This window comes from Anser cygnoides, chromosome 8 (genome assembly GCF_040182565.1).
Source record: "Anser cygnoides isolate HZ-2024a breed goose chromosome 8, Taihu_goose_T2T_genome, whole genome shotgun sequence".
NCBI classification, from domain to species: Eukaryota; Metazoa; Chordata; class Aves; order Anseriformes; family Anatidae; genus Anser; species Anser cygnoides.
This window is the reverse complement of record NC_089880.1, coordinates 22,025,903-22,048,485: the sequence shown is the minus strand read 5'-3', so window position 1 is coordinate 22,048,485 and position 22,583 is coordinate 22,025,903. Positions and strand designations below refer to the sequence as shown.

Here is a 22,583-nt window from a genome sequence, read left to right as displayed (position 1 = left end):
AATAGCTTTTAAATTTTAAAATACATCTTGGAAGTCATGTGTAGTGATCATCTTGGTCCTTAACTTGTTCTGTAAAAACATTCTAGGTAAGTTCCCTTCATGTTTGCGCTGGATTATTGGGGCACCCTGAAAACAAATATTTGATTATAATTATACCGGATACTTTCAACTGACATTTTGCAATACAAGATAAATTAAAAAAAAAATAAATCTAGCAATGAGTTAATATCTAATTGCCAGAAATTCAATGTATTCTGCATTAGGCAAAGGGATGAAACAGCTCGTTTTTTATGCATCTTCTCTCCAGATGAAAGAGATCTTAAAATAATCTAAACCATTTTACTTGTGGCAGTAAAAAGTTTTTTAGCATGAAGTTCGCACTAAAAACAAAACGTGATCCAGTCAGATCAAAATGACAAATTTCCACAAAATAGTGTCTCTTTGCTGTCTTCATTAGCCATAGCTATCACTGTCAGCTAAACTTTTGGACAAATATTATGCGTGGCCTTTGTTTTTAAAACAAAGGATAAAATTACTCAGTGTACAAACAATTTCGATTTCATGTTATAGGTCGAATATTGTTTTGACAGATTGCTGTGTAGTATTGCGCACTCTCAGATCTCAAAAAAGTGCAAGGTCAAAAATATTGTCTCTGACCTATTATCTATTTTAATAAAAATATTGTCAAAATAAATGATAATCATATTTTGACATTTGTCCTAGGAATGTCTTCAAGGGCCTCAAAAAATATAACGCATCAAAAACATTAGGCAAAAAGTCACAAAAGTAATACTTATTCAATATTTCTGTAAGGCACAGATCATACTTATGGTGGTAAGTTTGGGGATCAAGAAATAATGCAGAAAAGAAGCATCAACCCCCCGACATCCTTTGCTATGGGCTTTGGGAAGCATTCTTAAAACAAAACAAACTAAAAAAAAAAAAAACAAACAGCAGCATGAGACCTGAAAGAAGGGAGAATTCAATGTGTTGCCAGGTTGTAACAACTCCAAGTACGGAACAGAATATCAAGCTAAGCTGAGAAATACTGAAGGTGTGGAGAATGTGGCATCTGAAGGAGTCTAGAATTGGAGAAACTGAATCATGAGGAATGCAGACAGCTCGAGGACATACAGAGGCAATATCTTTATTTAGATCAGTTACTGAGCATGTTTCCATATATCCATATATGATGCACTATTGTGAATGTTAAGAGATTTAGCATGGTCAAAAAGCTATCTGAAAGATCAGGGAAAGTTGCAAGGCCGGTACCATCCTAGCACCTTTAGTCTTGTTGTGGAATTCTGAAAGTATGATAACAGAGGTAATGATGCCTAGTAGGGATGTGCTGAGGCAAAGCCGGCTCAGTAGAGCCTGCAGTGCGTTGATGGGCAGAGAAGGGAGATAAGCTCGAGTTAAAAAGGAGCTGCTGTCTGTTCTCTGCTGCAGAATGAGTTTGTCAGTTCATCTTGGGGCACCAGACGTACTTGCAGACTGTTCAGAAGCCATCAGGAAGCATTATGATGAAGCTAGTGCTGAATGCAGCCAGATGACTATAACCCATGTTAGACACATACCAGTCCAATGAAGTGATGATAGGGTACCCCCCAGGGAAGTTACGGCTAGTGGCAGATAGATCATGCAAGGCACACTGGCCAGGCTACGGTGTAGACAACTTTTTGGAACAGTAGAAAACCTACCAACGCGCTACGAATATATCTTTTTTGTCATTCATGAACTAGAGTTATGGTATGCTATGATGGAATGTTTGAAGGGGAAAAATAGTAATTCCAGGACATTTAAGAGGTGACATAAGATAGATGTTACATGTATGTATATAGAACACAAGCTATGATGATGAAATGTCCCCAAGGTGGTCGTGTGTTAATAGATTTCAGCCCCAACGAGTAGAAAAAGACTTGATGAAACTTACTGAAAAGGAAGTAACAGCCAATATGGAGCCTAAATAGAAACGATACCACAAAGAAAATGAGATTAGATTCTGTACTGCTGCTGTATGAAGCCCTTTCATTTTATTTCCAGAGCTTGGTGGGTGGAGCATGTTTCTTTACTTCTCAGTTCATAAAGACCTCGTCTTGCTTTCACTGAAATATTTTCTGGAAAGCAAGGGTGAATCGTTTGCTTAGCATGCTGACAGGAAAGGTAACTGCTTCATTTCTGCTTTTCTTCATTTCTTTACAGTTTGACTGGGGTTTGCTTGTGTAATTTCAGAATTCTAATCAGAGACATCTCAATATTTCAAAGAGTTGTGCTTAAAACCAAAATGAACAACCAAAAAAATACTTTCTAGAGTTAAAAGAAAGCTACATTTTTTTTCCAATATTTCTTTTGCACATTTTCCAACAACTGAGGAAAAAATGCTAACTAACAACAAGTATTTTGGTAGAAATGCTGCTCAGGGTGCTCTTTAAAACCCAGCTTTTCTTTTGGAGAGGGACAGAAGTTGATTGGATGTTATTGAACTCTCCAAAGTAAACAGCTGTTCTGCTCATTTTTTTGTAAAAAGCATAGGATTGTTTTCTGTCTATAACTTGCAGTTTCATTGAAGAGAAGATAATTGATGATGAAAACATGCGGAGAGTGCACATTTTGATTTTAAATGCTACGTAAGTGACAAAAACTGTCAGAAGAAAACCACATTGCCTACTTTATTTAGCTGTATAAACTTTGATGGCAGGCTGGAAGTGCCTGTTATTTTCTGTCAAATAAGATATGGCAGATTTTCAAGGATCAGTTCTACAGCTTATAAGCAGTATGGAGGCTTAATTGTTTCCTTATGCTCCATTTTACAAATATACTAAACGTTAACAATCAATTACCTACCGGTGTGCCAGACTGTTCCTTAATACAGTATGTCTGCTCTGTCTTAATTTTTGCCTTGAAAATTAAGGAACTAAGTCATAACATCTTATGGCTTCTATACAGTCCCAGCTAACCATGTTGAGGCCTTTGACCACATCTTAAAGCCCCTTTGTCAAGGGATTCCTTCATAGCTTCTCAGAATACCATATGCACCTGGGCCTGTACAGATGCCAGCGTGAGACAAGCCATGTGGAATGCCTGAAGGATGTAATAAATGTTGTATGTGATGCAAATTCTTTTGACAGAGATATCTGAGGGAGAGTGGAATTCTTGTCTAGCTATTAGAAGGATTTTGTATGGAAATGAACTACTAGGAGTGATGATGTAGGAATTGCCACATTGCATCAGGCCATTAAGCTTGATTTTTTTCCCTTGGTAATGCCTATAGTTTTATAATTTAGTTATTCAGAGAATGAGGGACTGCCTTCTATGAATGTGCCCATCTAAGGCACTCAGAGGAGGGAGACTTGTTTGGGGGGGGGGGTAGATTCCTTGTTGATTTTTGCAAAAGCTGTAACCTCCTTCCCTGAAAGATGAGATTGTTATCCTTGAAACATACACATCAACAGAGTTGCTAGCAGGTAAAACTTATTGCCTTAAAAAAAAAAAAAAAAAAAAAAAAAAAAAAAAGGCAGCTGTGCAAATATTTGTGTGTGTGTGTGTGTGTGCAGTTTTTTAGCTACAGTTGGAAGAGCTTTTACCTGATCCATCTTAAATGCCATCATCTTCAATTTGTCAGATATTTTCTCTGTACATTCAATACACCAGCTGAGGAAGAGCGTAATTTCCTTATCACATTTCATTTTCAAACGCATCGGTTAAAACCTCTTATTGAAGTTGTTAGATTTGACTACTGTCTAGAAAGACATATGCGTTCTCCTGAGTTTGGCTGGCCTTCTCTTGAGTTTCAGCTGGGGCCCTGGCTGCTTGGCAAGTTGGATCAGACTTGTACAGACTCAAGCTGGGAGCCTGTATGCACGCAGTAAGCTCCTCTGTCTTCAGTCTGGTGAGACGTAACCAGCGTTAGGCATATTTACCTGTTTCGTTTTGAACTAACCAAGTACAGTCTCAGTGTAGTACCAATTGACTGATTAGTTCCTCTGTGAATGTTCTGGCTAAATGACACGTGATCATTCCCTGTAGGTGTCAATGGAGTCTTGCAGAAATGTTTGCATGCAGTTTTATGATCCACCATGAACATTAATCACATGCAAAGTGTAGTGGCACCAATATCAAGTTCACTTTTATTGTAGAAAACTGTACATTCTAAATACCTTTACTTATGTTTGTTTTCTAAGTATTCATTTTCCTTCAATTTCTTACAAGGAATATTAAGGACACATAGGACCTATATTCCATTTCATCCTGATTTATGTCAAAGCATATGAGGAGCTATATGTATGAGCTAGACTATCAAAATATAGTTTGAACTTGGAATTGTCATTAAAAGCTGTTTGAAAACAGGAGCAGCCAGTGAAAATATGCAGTCATGTGCAACCTGGGGCCCACTAACAATGTTGAGTAAATTCATAACTCGATTACTTCGTATTCAGGCGAGGTTGCTCAGCCAGTCACAGAAAAGAAGAAGAGACATAAATATCCACCCTGTATTTATTTTCAGCACTCAAGTCTTGTGCATTTAGCCGTCAAGGTTCAGCAGTGTGTTCATACTGAAGTTTTATTGAAATCTGTATTACTGAAAGCCTGTCCTGGAGAGAAGCTCACACCATGTTACCACAGAAATCACCCCTGGCAGAGGAAACTTAAATGCAGTTTAATTACGTAAATATAGGCAGAACTCAAGGCATCTATATACTGACAGCAGGGTAGCTTAAAATAACACATTCAAAAACTATTGAGTTCTGTTAACAACTGATAACGGCACAAACGCACAACATGGCAAAACAATTATATACATTTATATCCATCCCTTCTCCATAAGGAACCAAAAATATTGTTCTTTCAAAATGTTCTACTGCAGTATATGAGACTTAACTAGACATTAGAGTGATGAGAAAAACTAATTGAGGATTTAGTAAACTAACAAACTAGTATTAGGGATTCAGTGATCAGGGAACCATTATAGATTATCTTTTCTGAAGAACTCCTTGAAAATGACATGTCCTTTCCACCTGCTTTCCTCTAAGCCGCCTCTTCTGAATATCCTATTTACCTTTTGGAAACTCCTTGTTCTTCCCCGAGTCCAGTCTCCAAGGGGAAGCTTATCTTCTCCCGGGTTAAATACATTGCCTTCATCTATCTCTCTAGCCAGATTAAAGCCTCTACTTATCTAAAGGGGTCTGAGGCTGCATTAACTTGTGCTTTTTCTCCCTCTGCAGTACACTAACTGCATTCAGAAGGCGTCTACCATCAGGGAAGTCTGGGGAGTTTATTGCTCGAAGGGTCTACAGCGTGGGTTGTGCTGCTAAAGGAAAGTTTTATGTGGACGTGTAGTGATTTTTACAGGCTCTGGGAGCATCCCACTTTCCAGATGTCTATTTTCCAACTTTTCCTATTAAGTGATAAGAGTTATTATCTTTCTTATTGAGGCAGAGACTCTTATCTTAAATGAAAAAAATCTAAAGAGGTGCCAACTGGTTCTCTCTCCCAGGTTTACGTTCTGCATCCAGTAGAATGGGGCACTTCATTACTGCTGCGTGCTGGTTACAGTCCAGCTCACTGAGACAAGGTCTGCATTTGCAGAGCTGGTAAAAAAAGGATCACAACAGAGAAACAACAGCAGGATACAGCTGAGATGAATGCTTGCTGTTAATATGGACTTGAGGATGAGGAAGGGTAAAGGAAAGGCTAAAAAAGAGGCTAAGCATTGAATGTCTCCTGTCTGACAACGTAGTCTGAAATACAGCGCTTCACTTCCATGTTTGCGGAGATTGTTGATCCAGTCCGGAGCCTGCAGTTTGACACAGCTGGGAATGTGCTGATTTACAAACTGCAAGCACTTGTATTGTAATTTTTTGCTCGTGTTTAATATACGTGTCTTCAATTCCTTTTTCTTGATTACCAAAAATACCAAACTTTATTCACATTTCCCTCTTGGCTTGTAAGAGAAGAAGTATGTGTGTGACATGTTTTTAGTATTTAGTAGGTGTTTAGTATTTTAATACTGTATATGTTGCATAATGTCTATCACTTGGATCCTCTTCATGTAGCTGTCAGCGGAAGAGGCAATTACAAAGTGAGAGCATAGAAATCCACTTGAATCAAGGCTCTGCAATAAGATGACATATTTATAGGTACTAGAGAGAATATGTTTCATAGTAAAATGTAATTCATGATATTTATGCAGATTTGGAAATTGCTGAACAGCTGGGCATGCAAGCTACAGGGTTGTTTGTGTGGGTACCTGCTTGTGTTTTATCTTCTGCATTAGTAGAAGGATTTCTAACCATCCATTTGCAGAGATGGGTTTCATCAGTTGGAGAACATAATAGTCTTCCCTTAGGTACTCCCATCAAATATCTGTTCAGCAGTCACCCTGAAAACAGCTCTGAAACAGTACTGCACCACTTTTATCACTTTTTCCCTCTCCACAGACATTTCATCCCTGGATTCTTAAAGTACTCAGTTTTATACCTTTCTGAGGAGTCTGGCATAGAGGAGATTATTTTTGCTGGCTTCCACTTGTTTTCCCAGAATGCTTGACTCTTACTGACAGTCATCGTCTTCCATTCTTTCATCCCACTAGTAGGCTTTCTGTGCCTCAGGATAGTCTTTAAACCAAGGAGCCTGATCTTCTGATGTGCTGATCTCCTACCATTCCACCTGGCTTCAGCTGGCATTGTGAGTGCTCAGCACTACTGAAAATTAGCTTCCAAATGTATATAGCTGGTAGCATGTGTTCTTTGTTAGCACTGGCTCCGACCCACTTGTGCTGATTTGCTGTTTTAATAGCTTTGAACTTTCTTAGGTCACTGAGTCACAATTCATTTTCTATTGGAGTTTGTGATTGTATGGGAAAAGCTATGTCTGGTGGGAGACAAAGGGAAAGGTTATATTGGTTCTGAGTTCCAATTTGATTTACCCTTTCCTTCCCATCACTCTCTAAGTTAGTGATCTGAAAGAAAAAGGTAAACTACTATACATCAGAAGAAAAGTATTTTGCTTTAAACTCCATTTCCACAGTGTGGTGAGCTGATCACTGGGATTTGTACAGGTTTGTTACATTTGAATTCAGAGTACTAATTGGGGGTTGAAATTTTCATCCTGTGTTTCCCCTGACATAATTGTCTTAACATGTGTCCAGTCAGCCACATCACCGCCGTGTATGACCTGTAATCTAAGGCTGACCAGGACACTTTCTGAATCATATTGGCTCAGCTGCGTAACTGCTTATGTGGCATTATCAATGCCATTCTGCAGTGGAGAGGCCTCGTGTGTCAAGACCATCTCTGCAGTTCTCTGGTCACACAGTAAAGTTAAATAAGCTCAGAACTGTCTCTAGGTCTAAGCTGCCTGAGCCAGGTATGGAAGATTCAAAGGAAAGCTACCAGCTTGATTTGAGAAATCTCTTCTTGACCAGTTAGGACACTGAATGTCTGCCTCAAATCATACTGGTAACCAGAGGTAGCCGGCGGTGCTGGCTGCAGCTATCTGTGCTTGTTCGTGGAGGCCAGCTTACCTCAAAAAGTTGGAAATTTGATGCAGTGACAACTGCTGAGGGATAAAAAGAGATCCTACTGAACATCCAGAGATAATGCTGATGAGAGCAGAAGAGCACTCAGGTAGTATCATTTTATGAGGCTATTTGGAACACTGAATTCAGCACAAGGAGCAATTTTAATCCATATAGTTTACCACAGCAGCCTTCTGTGACACACAGGAGATGTCACTGAAGTCCTGAAATTGACCCAGGACAGATGAATTTTCTGGTCTCTGAACAGACCTTTTTAATAGAATACCAAATCTGTTGTCCAGCAGATTGTTTCCTTCAGAACAACCAGTACCCCCAGTCACAGAATTGGCATGGTAAAAATTGTCCCTCATCTGTGCTTTTAGATAATCATTAAGTTGACATTTAAGAGCACATATGACAAGAACATAGCAGCGCATTATTAGCCTTCCTAGGTTCTTGTCAGCAAAGGCTGCCCGTGAAGTATTCCTGCTCGCGTGTTTATCTGCCTGTCTCATCTATATTCCCTTGTAATCCAGCTCTACTGTTTCTGCAGGAGTTAGTTGTTTTACCGTGCTGTATAACTGCAGTATTTCAATCACGTAGCAGAGAGGAGATAAACTAATGGGATTTGATATTCTTTCAGTAAGGTGTTGCTGAAACTGGAAGAGTACAGCAAAATGGCAGTGGGCAACTGTTGGTAGCTATATAAATGAGAGGTCAGGATTACAGCACTGTAGCTGTAATGGTTGCCTCCTTAGTGTACATAAATATAATTAATTCTCACAACTTTGCCCTGTGATGAAGGCAGGTTAAATGATGGTGCAAACACTGCTGAGAAAGAGAGATGGCACTGTAGTCTTCTAGCTGTGAGTAGTGCCCGTAAGGACCAACTGTGTGTGTTGAAGATGGGGGGAAAAAACAACCTTTAATTACAATCTTTTCCTTTGTGTTTATCTATTTCAGCTGAGAGCAGTGCCTTCTAACTGAACCAAGATAATTTCAGAATGGAATGAAACCAGCATGGACTCAAGTGAATACCTAAAAGGTGGGTTGGGGTTCCTACACCATAGAAACATATTAGAAAAAAAATGCTCTGTTTCTGCCCTCTGTTAATCTCCCCAAACATCCTTTATCTGCATCAGAAGAGCTTTCTGTTGTAGTATGGTGTGGACTGTGATTATCTATTGAAAGAAAAATCTACAGAACACTAAAGTTGGAATCTAAAATCAATGCATCAAGTGTATTGATCTGACTATTTCTTGTCCTCCATGATGGTTTGTGCTGGCAATTATAATAAAAATTTAGCTTTTCCAAACCAATTAATGTCATAATTGTGCTATAAAAACAATTAATTAAGCTTCCCCAGAAAAAACACATCCGTGTCTTTTGCCTCCTACATCTTTCCCTTTTGCAATCAAAGTATTCAGCCCTGCAGACCTGGGAAACAGTTTGCATGAAAGATGTGAGAAATTCTCTTACGTGAAAGGTACAACAGGTAGGGAGGGCGAAAAAAATTCTTCAGTAATTTCCCACTCATATTTTCACTATCTAATGGACCAAAATAAGCTAAGCTGGGGGTTAGTTTGGTGTATGGCTCACTCCACAGCATTTTCCTCTGGGTGGCTTTGTGATTAAGAGCAGCATTCAGGACTATAAATGCAGACCCAGTTGTGCCAGCTCTGACCAGTACCTGTCTCTTTCTGCCTGTGGCAGGAACTGCTTAGGGTTGTTTTATCTGTCCTCACTGTCTCATTTATTAGGGACATTTCTTCCTTTGTGGCTGAAGTCCCTCAGACATCCTGTTATCTTTCCAGAGTGGCATGTAAGGGAGTGAGTTGGCCTTGCTATGTACAACAAAGTTTTCTTTGTTAAACTGGGGCAATTTCTGGGCTTGAATTTGAATTTGGAGTTCCTCACAGTATCTGTAGGAAAGTGGTAAGCTAATGGCATTGTCAATAAAGTTTGGTTACCTAGATTAGATTCCAATTGTCCATCTTGGTTTTCTAGCATCTACTTTAAAATTAAATTAAAGGTGAAATGAGATACTGAGTAGAGTCCCAGCAGTCACTGCAGTAAATGGGGATGGATCTTTTTTATGCAAGTCTAACATGATGGAAAGAAGAAACCAAGTACCTAGAGCAAGAGCCAAGGAAGGAAAAGAGGTCCTTCATTTGAGGTAGTGACACAAATGAGCCCTTTGTGCCCCAATTCTCAGATTAACTCTAAGCAGAAGTGGGAAGATGATAGATTACACAGAATTAAGACACAGTGCCATAAAAATAGTTAGGTGTCTGAATCTGGTTGTAGTAACTGAGTTATATGCCTAAATACCTTTGAAAACCTGTTCCTTGAGAAGCTTAAATGTGTACAGGTGTTGTAGAATTGTAAACCTTCCATAGTTACTAAAGAAGTAAATGGGTAGAAGGTGCCAAACATTGGCTTTGGCAAGACAGCTGCAGAACAGAAGCTCTGGCCAAGCCAGTCACAGCTGCCTTCTGAGTATTTATCAAAGATGGGTAGGGTTTCTTTACCGCTTGATGAGCTCGTTGACCACCATGGCCAATATTGCTTTAGCCCAGGTGAAAGAACTGCTTTTTAAATGGGATAGCTTTTCATTCAGGGCTTGCATTAAGAAGAGAGTTGAGAGCTTGTAAATCAGGGGAAGCGTGGATGATGTACTACGTGCTTATCAAGGTTAGTTGATAAATGGAGCTGTATGGATGAGCTGTTATTAGTAGTGGTTCTGTTCTGAAAACATCGTGTGTGTAGTGCTGACTTTTTAATGCTGCCACATTTCAGAGTGTCCTTGCTTGAATGAACTTTGCTCTCTATAAAGCAGGCCTAACTCTTTATGATACCTCATTTCAGGATAGTGAATGCATGATGTGTTTATTTCTTTTTTCAGAACTACTTTGTTCTTTGTTCCAGGTATAAATCATTCATTCATTTTAAATTAGCCAACTGATGTGGACTTTGAAGTGTTATGAGGATTAGTTTAAACATTTGTGTAGCGCATGCTTTAAAGATGAATATAAGATACTGTGTAAGTGTTAAGATTCAAACATGGGCTGGGCAGAAAGTGCTGCTGACTGAATTTTCAGAGGCAATATGTTAGATAACCCTGAGTCTGTTATGTAAAGGTAAAATGAAAGCCATGGAAAACTTTCCCAAAGCATGAACAATTGAGAAAACTTGTGAATGACTTTGCAGAAAATAATATGCCTTTGTTTGGCTTATGAATACTCAAAAACACTTAGGGCTTGATATAGACTAGTAAACTTTGAGAATACTTAAGGTTTTGTGATGTGATGGAAACAGCGTTTGAAGCACATCATTTAGCCTGGGACTGTTGCTTGTATTACTGTTGATGCCAGGAATAATTCACATTTAATCTTTATTATTGCTTTTAATTTTGAACAATGTGTGCAAAACAATAGAAGAAACAAACAAAACCTTTGTTATGTGCGTTGCAACACAAAAGACAAGCAAATAGAGATGGGTAGACCTTAAATGGAACGTTATATTATTTTCTTTTAAACAAATACTGTTCTGTAGAACTCTATTGCCCAGTTATGAATGGGTTAGGGTGTTCTGCTAAACGCATTGCTAAGGATCCAAAAAAAAATCACAGTTTAATTCAAGTATCCTTTGGAAAGGAATGCATGTATGTAGATTCTGGTGTTGGGTTCTATGCAGCAGATATAAACGCTATGCTGCAAATTTCCCTTCGCTAATAAATAATTCTAATAGAAACTTAGTATAGGTGCATAAGGCTTGAAGTGTTTCTAGTTTTTCTCTTTAAACAATGACTGTTTGCAAGCCTGCCTGGAGAGCAGTATTAATTACTCTTTTGCAAAAGGGGCAATAAACATTTAAAACTTTTTTCTTCTATTTGCTTCGTACACAGATGCATTTCAGAAGCTTAGAAACTTTGTGTGAAATTCTGTCTTCTAGATTGAAGGCTTTTTTTTTTATCCCCAAGTACTAAGAATATTTCAGATTAAACTGAAATGAGGTTATTTGTGTTCACCAAGCAAACTGCAAAATCAATTATTTGTGTGGCTCTGGTGTTAATGTGTATCATCTGCTCTTGTATTCTCAGGAAGACAGTACTCCTTCTCTGAGGTGCCAGCACTTTTTCAAATTGATATAAGCTATCACTTTAGCTATTTGTTTCTGTGACTTACTATTTCAGCATAAAAACAGAAGCAAATCTATTTTTTATCTGTTTCAGCAAAAAGCTTTGCTTCATATAGCCGTATTTTACTACACTTCATCTGACATAGAATAATCCTTGTAACACGTTCTGAGGAGGCTGCTGTAAAGATCTTTTAAAAGAAAGGAAAAATATGTCCTCAAAGGGACTGGCACTTCTGAAGAGAATGAAAGGCCAATGAATAGTTGGTTAGGATTTCTGCCTCCTTTTTGGTCTACCTTTCCTGAGAGATTTTACAAACTCATTTTGTTAGAATATAGTTATCAGCACTGTGAAACACAGAATACCCGTAGCTTGTTAAAAATGTGGTGGTGTAGTGCAAAAGCTGTCAATAACAAGGCATAGTTTCCATTTTGCAAGACTTCTTAAATCATGAAATGGAGTGAAAACTTAAATTTTTGATTCAATGCAGGCCTAGGCATGATTTAAACACTAATTTGGCTGATTAGCCAGGGAAACAGATGTATCACGTGAGAGCATGCTGGATGCAGGGAACTTGTAACTGAGAAAAGAATATTGCCGCATGAAAACATCTAGAGATGGCCATTGCTGTGCAGAAAGCATTATATTTGCCAACAAAGCCAGGTATCAAAATAAGAACCACATATAGCATGTATGTATTTGTAGGCTAATCTTTGATTTTTATGATATGATGGATATTTTTGGATCTGTAGAGATCAGGGGCTCGGACTCCCCCTTAGTTTCGCTGTTAAGGTTCCAGTTTGAAGTTGCCAGTAGAAACAAATGATCTCGCGTGCTGTGCTCTGCGTCTGGCAGGGAGGTGTACCCTTTATGAGGCTTTGGCAAGGGGCATCTGCAAAAGGTGGTCGGTGTTAGAAGTCCATTTTATGTACTGCCAAGCAACTCATTCAGAAACTGATTGAAACAGGCTGCTCCATGGCCTGAAGCAATGACAGCAGAGCACTGTTGTGGGGGAACACTGCAATTATTTGTTTTTCCAGGGTCTTGCCTGCATTGATAGCCTTAGTATTTGAGTGTTTCCCAAACATTAAGTGACTTGTATGCAGCACACATTGCTTTGCCAGCTGGAGCGAACAATAAAAGCTTCTACTGGAAGCGCTTGGAGGAGAAGAGCGCTGTCCAGGCTTTCCTGATGCACGTGGGTGACCTTTACACACATGTGAAATGTGAAGGGGAGCAGAGTGGGAGGCACTGATCTCTTGTCTCTGCTGACCAGTGACAGGACTAGAGGAAATGGCATAAAGCTTTGCTATGGCTTTTTTGTTTTGTTTTGTCAGGCTAGGTGTTAGGAAAAGGCTCTTCCACGGAAGGGTGGTCAGGCACTGGAACAGGCTCCCTGGGGAAGTGGTCATGGCACCGAGCCTGCCACAGTTCAAGAAGTGTTTGATCAGCACTCTCAGACATATGGTCTGGTTTTTGGGTGGTCCTGTGCAGAGCCAGGAGTTGGACTTGATCCTTGTGGGTCCCTTCCAACTCAGGATAGTACATGATTCTGTTTTATCTTAGCTTTTCCGTGTAAAGCATGTTATCTTTAAAGTTTTGTAGAAATATGTAACCACCTTAATATCTCACAAAGCAGCATAATAGATTTGAAGAGGGACTGAATTTTGATTTCTTCTGTTCATTTGCTTATTCCAATGCAATTCATTGCTGTTTACTTTCCAGCAGTGTTTTGCATGATGACCAGTGAACATCACTGCCACTAAACTGCTGCATGAGCTTTATCTATCTGTATTCCTATTAATGTTTAGATGATGTTGAACTAGTTATCCCAGTATTTAGCCATATGAGTTTGTAGACTCACTTATGCAAATATTTATGCCCTGGTACATGTCAAACAAATAATGTGTTAAGATTTGTATAGTGAAGATCCTTGGAAGGTAAATATATGTTACAGAAGAGATGTTGTTTAATGGCAAGACTGAGAAAGTAGTTAGGATGATTTATTGTGAAATCCTAAGCTGCCTGGGGAAAAGGAAACTGATGAATAGTGACACCTAGGAGCCAGCATTGCTTTGGTTTGAAACTGAGAGACTTTAGTGTTAAAGAGAATGCTGCTAAGCTATGGGTGTACACCCATGTGGAATACAATGCAGCTGTTTGTAATCCTGGATATGAAGTACTCTATAAATTGCTTTAGTGATGAATGGCCTTAAGTCAAAAAAGAAAGTATGAAGGTAAATGTCAAATCAAGCTGGCAGTATCTTGTATAGACTAGCATTGGAACAGGCTGCCCAGGTCAGTGGTGGAGTCCCCATCACTTGATTAGAGGAATACAAGTTCTATAAAGGTGGAGGCAGACGTCCTTCCTGTTGTGGTTTAACCCGGCTGGCAGCTAAACACCACACAGCCGTTCGCTCACCCTTCCCCCTCCCTCTCTGGGATGGGGGAGAGAAACGGGAAAGTGAAGCTGGTGAGTTGAGATAAAGACAGTTTATTAAGACAGGAATATAATAATAACAATAATAATAATAATAGTGATAATGATAATAGTATTAATAATAATAATGTGTAAGAAAACAAGTGATGCACAATGCAATTGCTCACCACCCGCTGACCGATGCCCAGCCTATCCCCGAGCAGCCGGCCCCCCACCCCGGCCAGCCACCCCTATATATTGTTTAGCATGACGTCAGATGGTATGGAATACCCCTTTGGCCAGTTTGGGTCAGCTGTCCTGGGTCTGTCCCCTCCCAGCTCCTGCTGCACCCCCAGCCTGCTCGCTGGCAGGACAGAGCGAGAAGCCGAAAAGTCCTTGGCCTGGTGTAAACACTGCTCTGCAACAATTAAAACATCAGCATGTTATCAGCGCTCTTCTCATCCTAATCCAAAACATAGCACCCTACCAGCTACTATGAGGAAAAATTAACTCTGTCCTAACTGGAACCCGGACACTTCCAAAGAAAAAACCTCTTAGGGAAGGGTGTGATAGAATGTGAGTGGTAAATTGAGGGGAGAAAGAATTCTGGAAGTAATTCAATAATTAAATATATAAGCATATGTTACTATTTATTCTTTTCCTGTAGGGAGTATGCTGTAAACAGTTATCCAGCATGGCTCACAAAGGTGTGTTTTCTTTTTTCTTGTTGGCTCTCTACTTCTTCCTCCCTAGATTGCAAGGGTCACTTGTGCTGGACGGGAACTGAGAGCTTCAGAGCAATTGCCTGGAGGTTGTCTTTGGCAAGTGATGATAAGACACAGCTCACAAATCCAAAAACACTCATCAAAAGTCTGTTTCCGATCTGTTCCTTGAAAGGGCAGGAATCACCAACTAATTTCAAGTTTCCCTCAGCAGAGTGTGTGAAGGAAGTCAGCGGGGGAAACAGACACAGAATTCCTCTCAAAGCTTTCTGGGGAAGATGACAAAAAGATAAATAATTTCTAAGAACAACAATTCCAGGGAAGTAATGAACTGTTTTCCAAGGGGTTATCTATGCGTACATTATGACTTGCTGTCACATCAGGAATGAGGGTGATAGTGGGGACAGGGCTCTGGGTCCATGTTCGGTGTGTTACTGATACTTGGTCTGTGACATCTGATAGCTGTCTGTGCTGTATTTTATCTCCTCTTGAGACTGATTTCTAAGTAAGACAAGACAAACCTGGGTGATCCTGCTCATCTTGGTGTGGCCCAGTTTTTCCTTTGTGGTCTAGCTATATACCATAACCCGGTCTGTACTGTTAAACTCTGTAATCCATTTTAAATGGGTTGGGCCACAGGTAATGTAGGAATGCACATGCAATGTCTGACTTAATTATCGTCATTCTCTAGTTTTGTGTAATGGTTTCTAAATATGTTATATATAACGTTTGGATAAATCAGGTGGAGTTCACATGTGTGTTTTTGGAATGCTGCATTTGAGGCTAGGTTGGAAAGGAGAGCAGCGAGGTTACAAAGGGCAAGTTAGAAAGCTCTGACTCAGAAAAGTAATTCAGTCTTCTCACCTGGGGAGCCTCGGTTAAGTACCAGCTATGAATTGGACTGTTGTCATTCTGAACGGTATTTAAATCTGCAGTGAGCTGTTATACCCAACCAAATACCATGAAGGGGAAGAGAGGTCAGTGTATTTGCATGGGTGCCTCTTAAATTTGTTCGCTTTAGAACTGTAGTTTCTCCAAATACTGCCACATGCATACTCCTAAGAAAAAGTCTTTAGTGGGAATTGGAGGGTAGGATGCTAACAAGCTTATTCTCCAATGTCATTTTATGTTTCATTGCACTTTGCTGAATTTTTGACAAAATATACTTTTTCCATGGCAGTGGTTTGCCTTTGAATCCAAAGGAGGAATTTCTGTAGTTACTGGCTACATGAATTTGGGTTAGAGCACTCTGTCTAAAAGCACAGCACAACCCAGTCACAGTCTTCCTTGGAAATTATTAATTTGTTTCATTAACTGTTTAATTGCAAGTATTGTTTTCATGCTCTGCTATTGCTAGAGTGCTAGCTGACTACACATTCTGTGATACTTTTAGTGAGGTCTCTTCTCTCATGCTTTCCAATGCAAAATCTGTTTAGTATTTTACTTAATCAGCTACCTAAGCCATTAAAGTCTGTCAGACATACTGTAAAATGATTTTGAAAGCCAATGTGATGAAAAAGACATGCCAGAAAATAAGCTAGTAATGTACTAAGTGTTTTTAAACATATTGATGTACATGAATGCATGCACACATGTACCCACACTGGTGGTTAACTGTTATAAATCACTTATAAGTAAGCTCAACTCTTTTGGAATTTGCTCCAGTTTTGGATTTCACTGTCCGTAGAGCAATATCTGATGTGAAATTTGCCAATTCATGGTGGAGAAATGAACCCTTCCAGCTTGTCAATACATGCATATTTAGAATTACACAATCATAAATGGCAAATTTCAAGGCCTTTCTCATTAAGAAAAGGGAACAGAAGGTTTATATCTTTTTTTCCCCTTAGTTCTCTTATTGTCTGCAGAATAACACTGGTCGTGGTGTTGTGTAAATGCAGGTGTCGGGCTTACAGAGCAATGTTTAATGTACCTGCCACGTGCTGTGTTGCACCACGTAGCCATAGGAACCTGTTCAGTCGATGGTCAGGAGTCCCTGCACTGTGCCCCCAAGTAGTGCAAAAACCTATTACAGTGCCATTTTTTATTTTCCAGTTATTTTTCTGGTCCTTTTCAGCTGACAGAGAGTATTTTAACTGTGAGCATTATGGTTTGTTTCTTGTTTTCTTGAAATTTATACACCAGAACTTTCTTCTGTGTGATGTTGAGTCTTTGTGCAGATGAACATCTTGGTTGTATTGCTGTGATCCTACTGTTAGCTTAATAGTAAAATGTGCTCTGCTTATTTTCAAAAGCAAACACGGAGATACCAATATTATCTGACAGTGTTGGCTGATATTCTCAGTTCTAGTAGATTTAAGTGAAATTTAGGCCAGCATAATTTTTCTTTGTAATTTGCATTGTCCCTGTGGTTTAACTATCATGCCAGCATTTATCTCGGATGGGTGACTGCTTCCTTCTCTTGCATAATGCTGATAAAGTCTTTGTAGTTATTATATCATATTCCCTGACATCTTCATGCCTATTTTCCATCCAATTTTCTGTCTGTCTATGAAGGTCATATCTTGGCCGTTATCTGTGCATTAAATGTATTTTGCTGGCTTGCACTGTGCATTTCTCTTACATACAGAACGCCATCTATTGAATTATTGTGAAACTCCTTTATACATCCTTCCTATCTGTCGCTCAGATGTCCCTGTACTCAGGACACTTTCCATTATTGTGGTTCTCTCCACAACTCCCATGAGTGCTACTTTGCATGTAGGTTTACCTCCTCTACTTTGTATTTGCTCTTCTTCATTGCATTTTGCCCTGTTGTATTTTTGTCTTCACTTTTTTTTACAGTTTGTCATATTTGATGAGTTCAATATCTGCTCTATTTATGCTATTTATTTGGAATGTGAGCTTTAAGCTTTGCATATTTCTTGATTAAACTTTTGTGGTCACTCTAAGGATTCATGACATCTTAAGCAAACCTAAATAGCCACTGCCCCATCCTCACAGCCTTTACTCTGTGTTCCACCTTCCCCTTACACATGCACACGTGCACTTTTTCCCTCACTAGGCATATTGTTCATGCAACTAGGTGCAAGCTCCTAGGGTTGATTTAGTGAAAATTTAATCCAGCAGAACAAAGGATTTGAGATTAACTCAAGCTGTAGCAGAGTTGCGGTTTGACTGTCCCTATACAAAAAGGTAATGAAGTTGGTTCATCTTGTATGTACGGGTAGGCAGTTCTGTGCAGTTTGCCACTGTACTGTCTCTGTGAATGGAGAGAGCTATTTCCTGTAAATACAACTTCGGATTGAAAGCAAATTTTTCTTTTTTCCCTAAGATGGATTGTTCTGTCCTGTTCAAGTGTGCTGAACATGAAATGTGGTGCAACTGCTCTTTTTCGCACCTTCTCTGTCTGCAGTTCTGTGCCCTTTACATGGACCTCTAAGGGCTTTCTAGCATCTCTTTGGTGTTCACAGGCCTGGATCAGAACTCTAATCAATACCTACTGCTCTCTGTGTGAAGTGGCAGCTCTTCAGGGGTCATCTTATCCCAGGGTGTGCTTAGATCCCAGAGCAGGCCACGACTGCTTAATGATGTTGCAGATGAAAAGGATGAGCAGCGTGGTGTTTCTCTTTCACCATTTGTCTTTGCAGTTCTTGGTGTAATGACAAGTAGGGATGACTTGGATCAATAGGAGGCTTTCCCTGGTGCTCTTTACTTTTTTAAAATTTCCTTTGTGTTTTTTTTTTTTAAAGTAAATGGTTTGGTTTATAACTAATTGTTGGTAGCAGTATGTGCAAGAAACAGGAAAGAAGGATCCTGTTATGCCTGGGTATGAAGGATAATCCCAAAGAAGAACATTGCATGGAATGGAGTGTCTGAGGCTAAAGCAGAATAATCTCTTAATGAGGGTATTTGCTGTGGAAGGAAAGTGGCTCTCCTGGAGATAATCTAACTAAGAGGTTTTTGTAGTAACCAATACTGTCTACTTTAGACTTGGTAGAAGAACTGGTCCTTATACAAAGCATATTGCAGGACTGTGAAAGTACTTGCCACCTTTGCTTGAATTGCTTCAGGTGCTGTGCAGGTTTGCACCGTAAGCAGACTGCTTTTCAGCCATGCCGAGAATAATCTGTTTGGGATAGAAGAGGGATAAATAACTTCTTATTATGACAGAACTATGTTCTAGCAATACTAACAAAAAAATTCATTATTCCTATGTCACTTACCTCACTACAAATGGCATGCACTTGTGAAATGGATGACCACCTGATGCAGCTTATTTTTTCTTGCAGTTTGTAGATCTGAAACTTGTCTGTGCTTTTGGACTCTAATGTTCCAGTACAACCACAGTAGCCTTAAACAAGAGCTGAAAGAGCCGATATGAACCTGAGCTCCAGTAGGTCTTGTGTACTGGCTGTGATGAAATCATAATTGGCTACTAATTATAATGTCCTGTGTTCCTAAATGCTTTGTGAACAAATCCTGACTTCTGTGAGAAGTCGCTTCACTTTACAGGGTGTGCTTAGCAGCTTGTTCTCCTGAGCCGTACTTGGTGTTTGCTCTGTTGGTGTATCAGATAGCATTTACGTGCATTTCAGCCTCAGATAGGAAGCTTTCTGACTAATCCTGAAATGGATGAATTTACACGCTTCCTGTAAACAGCTTTATGTTTTGTTTGAGAATATTTTCCAGAGATTCTCACACATTATTGAAAATTCTTGCATGATTTTAGAAGCAAACTGCAAATATGTGCTAAACAGTTGAGCAAATACCTCCTGGAAAATGAAAATAATGAATGCAGGAAAGATTTAAAGCTTTAAATCTACGTCTGTGTTGTGATGAGATCTGGGTGTTAACAACCTTCCCTTTCATTCTGCTCTCTCTCAGGCTTGCAAAGTCCTGAGCTAGTTTTGTTTTGCCTCTTGAAAGTTGCTTCACTTTTTTGGTGAACTTTAGCATGCAGACAGTGAAGCAGAAATATTGTTTTGTAGATTATTTCAGCTGGAAAGCAAGTAATAATTCCTTTTGAGGCTCCATCTCCCCTTGCTTTAACAAAATTACTATTTTCATCACTTATTCACTTGACTATGTTAGTGCAATGCTACCTGGGCAATCTCCAATGCTATTCTAGCTTGCCTGAGGTCAGTTATCCTCGCTGCTGGTTTGGGGAGAAAAGCATGGGGGAAAGGGAGCAGAAGAGGCAGGAGGGGTCCTGCATCTCTGTGTCTCTGCAGCAGTTCTCAATGAGACACAAAATAGCATGATGCAATTCTAAAGGCTTTGTTCAAAGCAAAGGAGGGCGAACATCTGAAATGCATTCAAAGCTGAATTCTCGTGCCCCTTAAGTGAACTTTGTGTAACGGTATTTCTTTTTACTGTGTGTAAGGAAAGCTTCAAGCAATGCAAATGATGGCCACCTTCTGAAACCCAGCTAGAAAGAAACTGGGCACACAGTAGAAATGTAAATGTCACAGAAATCTCAAGTGGGTTTAAGATACTGCTTTGAAAATTCTTGGATAAGCTGTTTGGGCTTACTCTTTGAAGGCTATGTTAAAGAAAATGAATTTCACTGGAGAAAAACAGTTGCTACTTCTATTTGTAGAAACAGAATTAGACACAAATCTGTCAGCTCTTTATCTGCAGACCTAACCTAATGTCAATCTATTTAACTGGGATGTCAGTCAGTGGCCTGGTGCCTTTACCAAAGAGTACAAGGTAGACTAAATGTTAATTTTCAAAGCTAATTGTCCAAGAATGCAAATGATATGACAGAACTGACCAAAAAAGCTGTCCTTCTGAACCACTTGCCCTTCAGTTGTTCATGACCTCATCTTAAAGTCCTGCCTGTATTTTCCTTCTCATGGAAAAACCTCCAAGGGTTATGATTTTTGTCAAGGAGGACAAATACAGTCCTGGGCAAAGGCCGGTGGATCTGGCACTGTACTTGGCCAATTATCCTGTGACATTGACTTTCTGGAATGTCACTTCATTTGATAGGGTTAGCCTAATATAATCAAATCTCCATCTCTCTCTTCAGCTCCAAAGTTACATGCCTGTGCTTTAGGAGTTTTCTGTTTAAAGCATGACTATTTATGCTCAACTTATTCCCTCCTTGCTGTACATACAATATCACTTTCACTTTTGTTGCAAGAGAATCGGGGTGTTATGTGATCTCCAAACATTAATGGAAAAACTATCAATAACAGGAACAGACAGAAAAATGATACGCTGATGATAATCTTGAAAAATACAAGGACAGGAAAGCTCTCTAATTGCTTTGCACATTAATGCTAAAAATCTGCGTTATGAACCCTTTAATATATCTCGCTTAGACCTTCTCAAATGGTTTTGGCTCCAAGTTCCAATTTCTTTGCTATTGAAAAGTAGGCTGTGATTACAGGGCAGTGTTAGTACGTATGTACTGAAATTGCTGAGCACATTTCTACAGGTGTCTTTAAATTGTAATGAGAGAGGTTAATATTCAGTGTAATATTAGGCATTTGAATAGTGGGAGGGATGAGAATTATCAAGGTTGTAAATGATTGTGATTGAAGATGTGGTAAATTTCTCATGGAGCCATACAATTTACTTCCAGTGAAAATTTTGCACGTTAAATTATCCTTGCTGAAACTGGTATTTTACACCAAAGACTGGTGAATCAATAAAGTCTCTCAGTGGCTTCAGAATGATGAATGGTAGGATTAAATTGCTTTCAAAATTAGCGTTTAAAAGTAGGCCACCCTATCTTTGTGTTTAATCACTATAATGGATGTGTGCATCTTCCATTTTCAGTCTGGAAAACTGTTAACAAAGGAGCTAATGCTCTCTTGAAAATTCTAAAATGACTTAAATCATCAGGATCATCAGAAGTCGTAAATCACCCAAATTAACAAAGATACCATTTTTACAATGGTACAGGGACCATTGTGTGGACTTTATATGGACCACTGAATGGGCTTACTCTAAAACTCCTTGTTCATTAAGATATTGGGATTCTTAAACACTTTAACACTTTCTTTTTAAAAGTTAGCATAAAAATGGAATACATTCTTTCTGTAGCTTTTCTTTTGAGAAAGTCATCTCAATATATCCTTAAGTCGCATCATAGTAAACGGTGGTGTTCATGGACCCAACAAGTGGTATTAATTGGGTTAGGGTTTGTCACAGGACAGCATCTTGCTATCTTTGCTGTTACCTGGAAGTAACCACTTCCACATGAGCTGCTCGTATGTGTCACATATAGCCTTGCAAGTCAGAAAACTTTATGGGCATCCCCACTGAATGTCACTGTAATGGCGGGAGATGGAATCTGTCTGATTTCTGGATATAATCATTTAAAAAAAACAACAAAAACACATTAAATAACAAACCTAAGCATTCAGAAGTTTAAAGTGCTGAGCTGATTATCTCTGCAGTCTTGACTTAGTCAAATTTTGTACTAAGCATCATACATACATTTAAGTCAAATGATCACAACCTGTTTTTAGTTCTAATGCTACCAACCTGCTTATGGGCATAGGTTGGCCAGATGCAGGTAGAGAGCAGCTATTTAATTGTTAGCTCCTCCTTGTCTAAATGTGGCCACCCTCTGCCATATGTTGCTTCATGACAATGAAAGGGTTGTCCTGTAGACAGGATGCCTAATTTCCTAATTAGATTCTCTAATTGGACACTCTTATTCAGTGTAATATCCACATTAGACAGCATATACATATTGCTGTTGTGTAGGAAAGAAGTTGAGTCAGGAAAAAAAATCAATGTCCATTTATGTTGGTGTCTGATACAGGGCGCCTGGGATTTTTTTCCCAAAATGTTAGCATTATGTGC

At 39.2% G+C, this 22,583-nt stretch overlaps 1 protein-coding gene across 3 annotated transcripts in view; it reads left to right on the top strand.

Moving 5' to 3' along the window:
• Positions 1-10,079: 10,079 nt before the first annotated feature.
• Positions 10,080-22,583, top strand: part of ST6GALNAC3 (ST6 N-acetylgalactosaminide alpha-2,6-sialyltransferase 3) — a 238,283-nt gene continuing 225,779 nt past the window's right edge. Inside the window, exon 1 of one of the 3 annotated variants that reach the window (XM_067001650.1) lies at positions 10,080-10,210. In XM_067001650.1, coding sequence (XP_066857751.1) covers positions 10,187-10,210 — 24 coding nt within the window. In that variant the 5' untranslated portion in view covers positions 10,080-10,186. The remainder of the gene's footprint in view (positions 10,211-22,583) is intronic. The other 2 variants (XM_013177881.3, XM_048059047.2) reach the window with 2 other exon arrangements.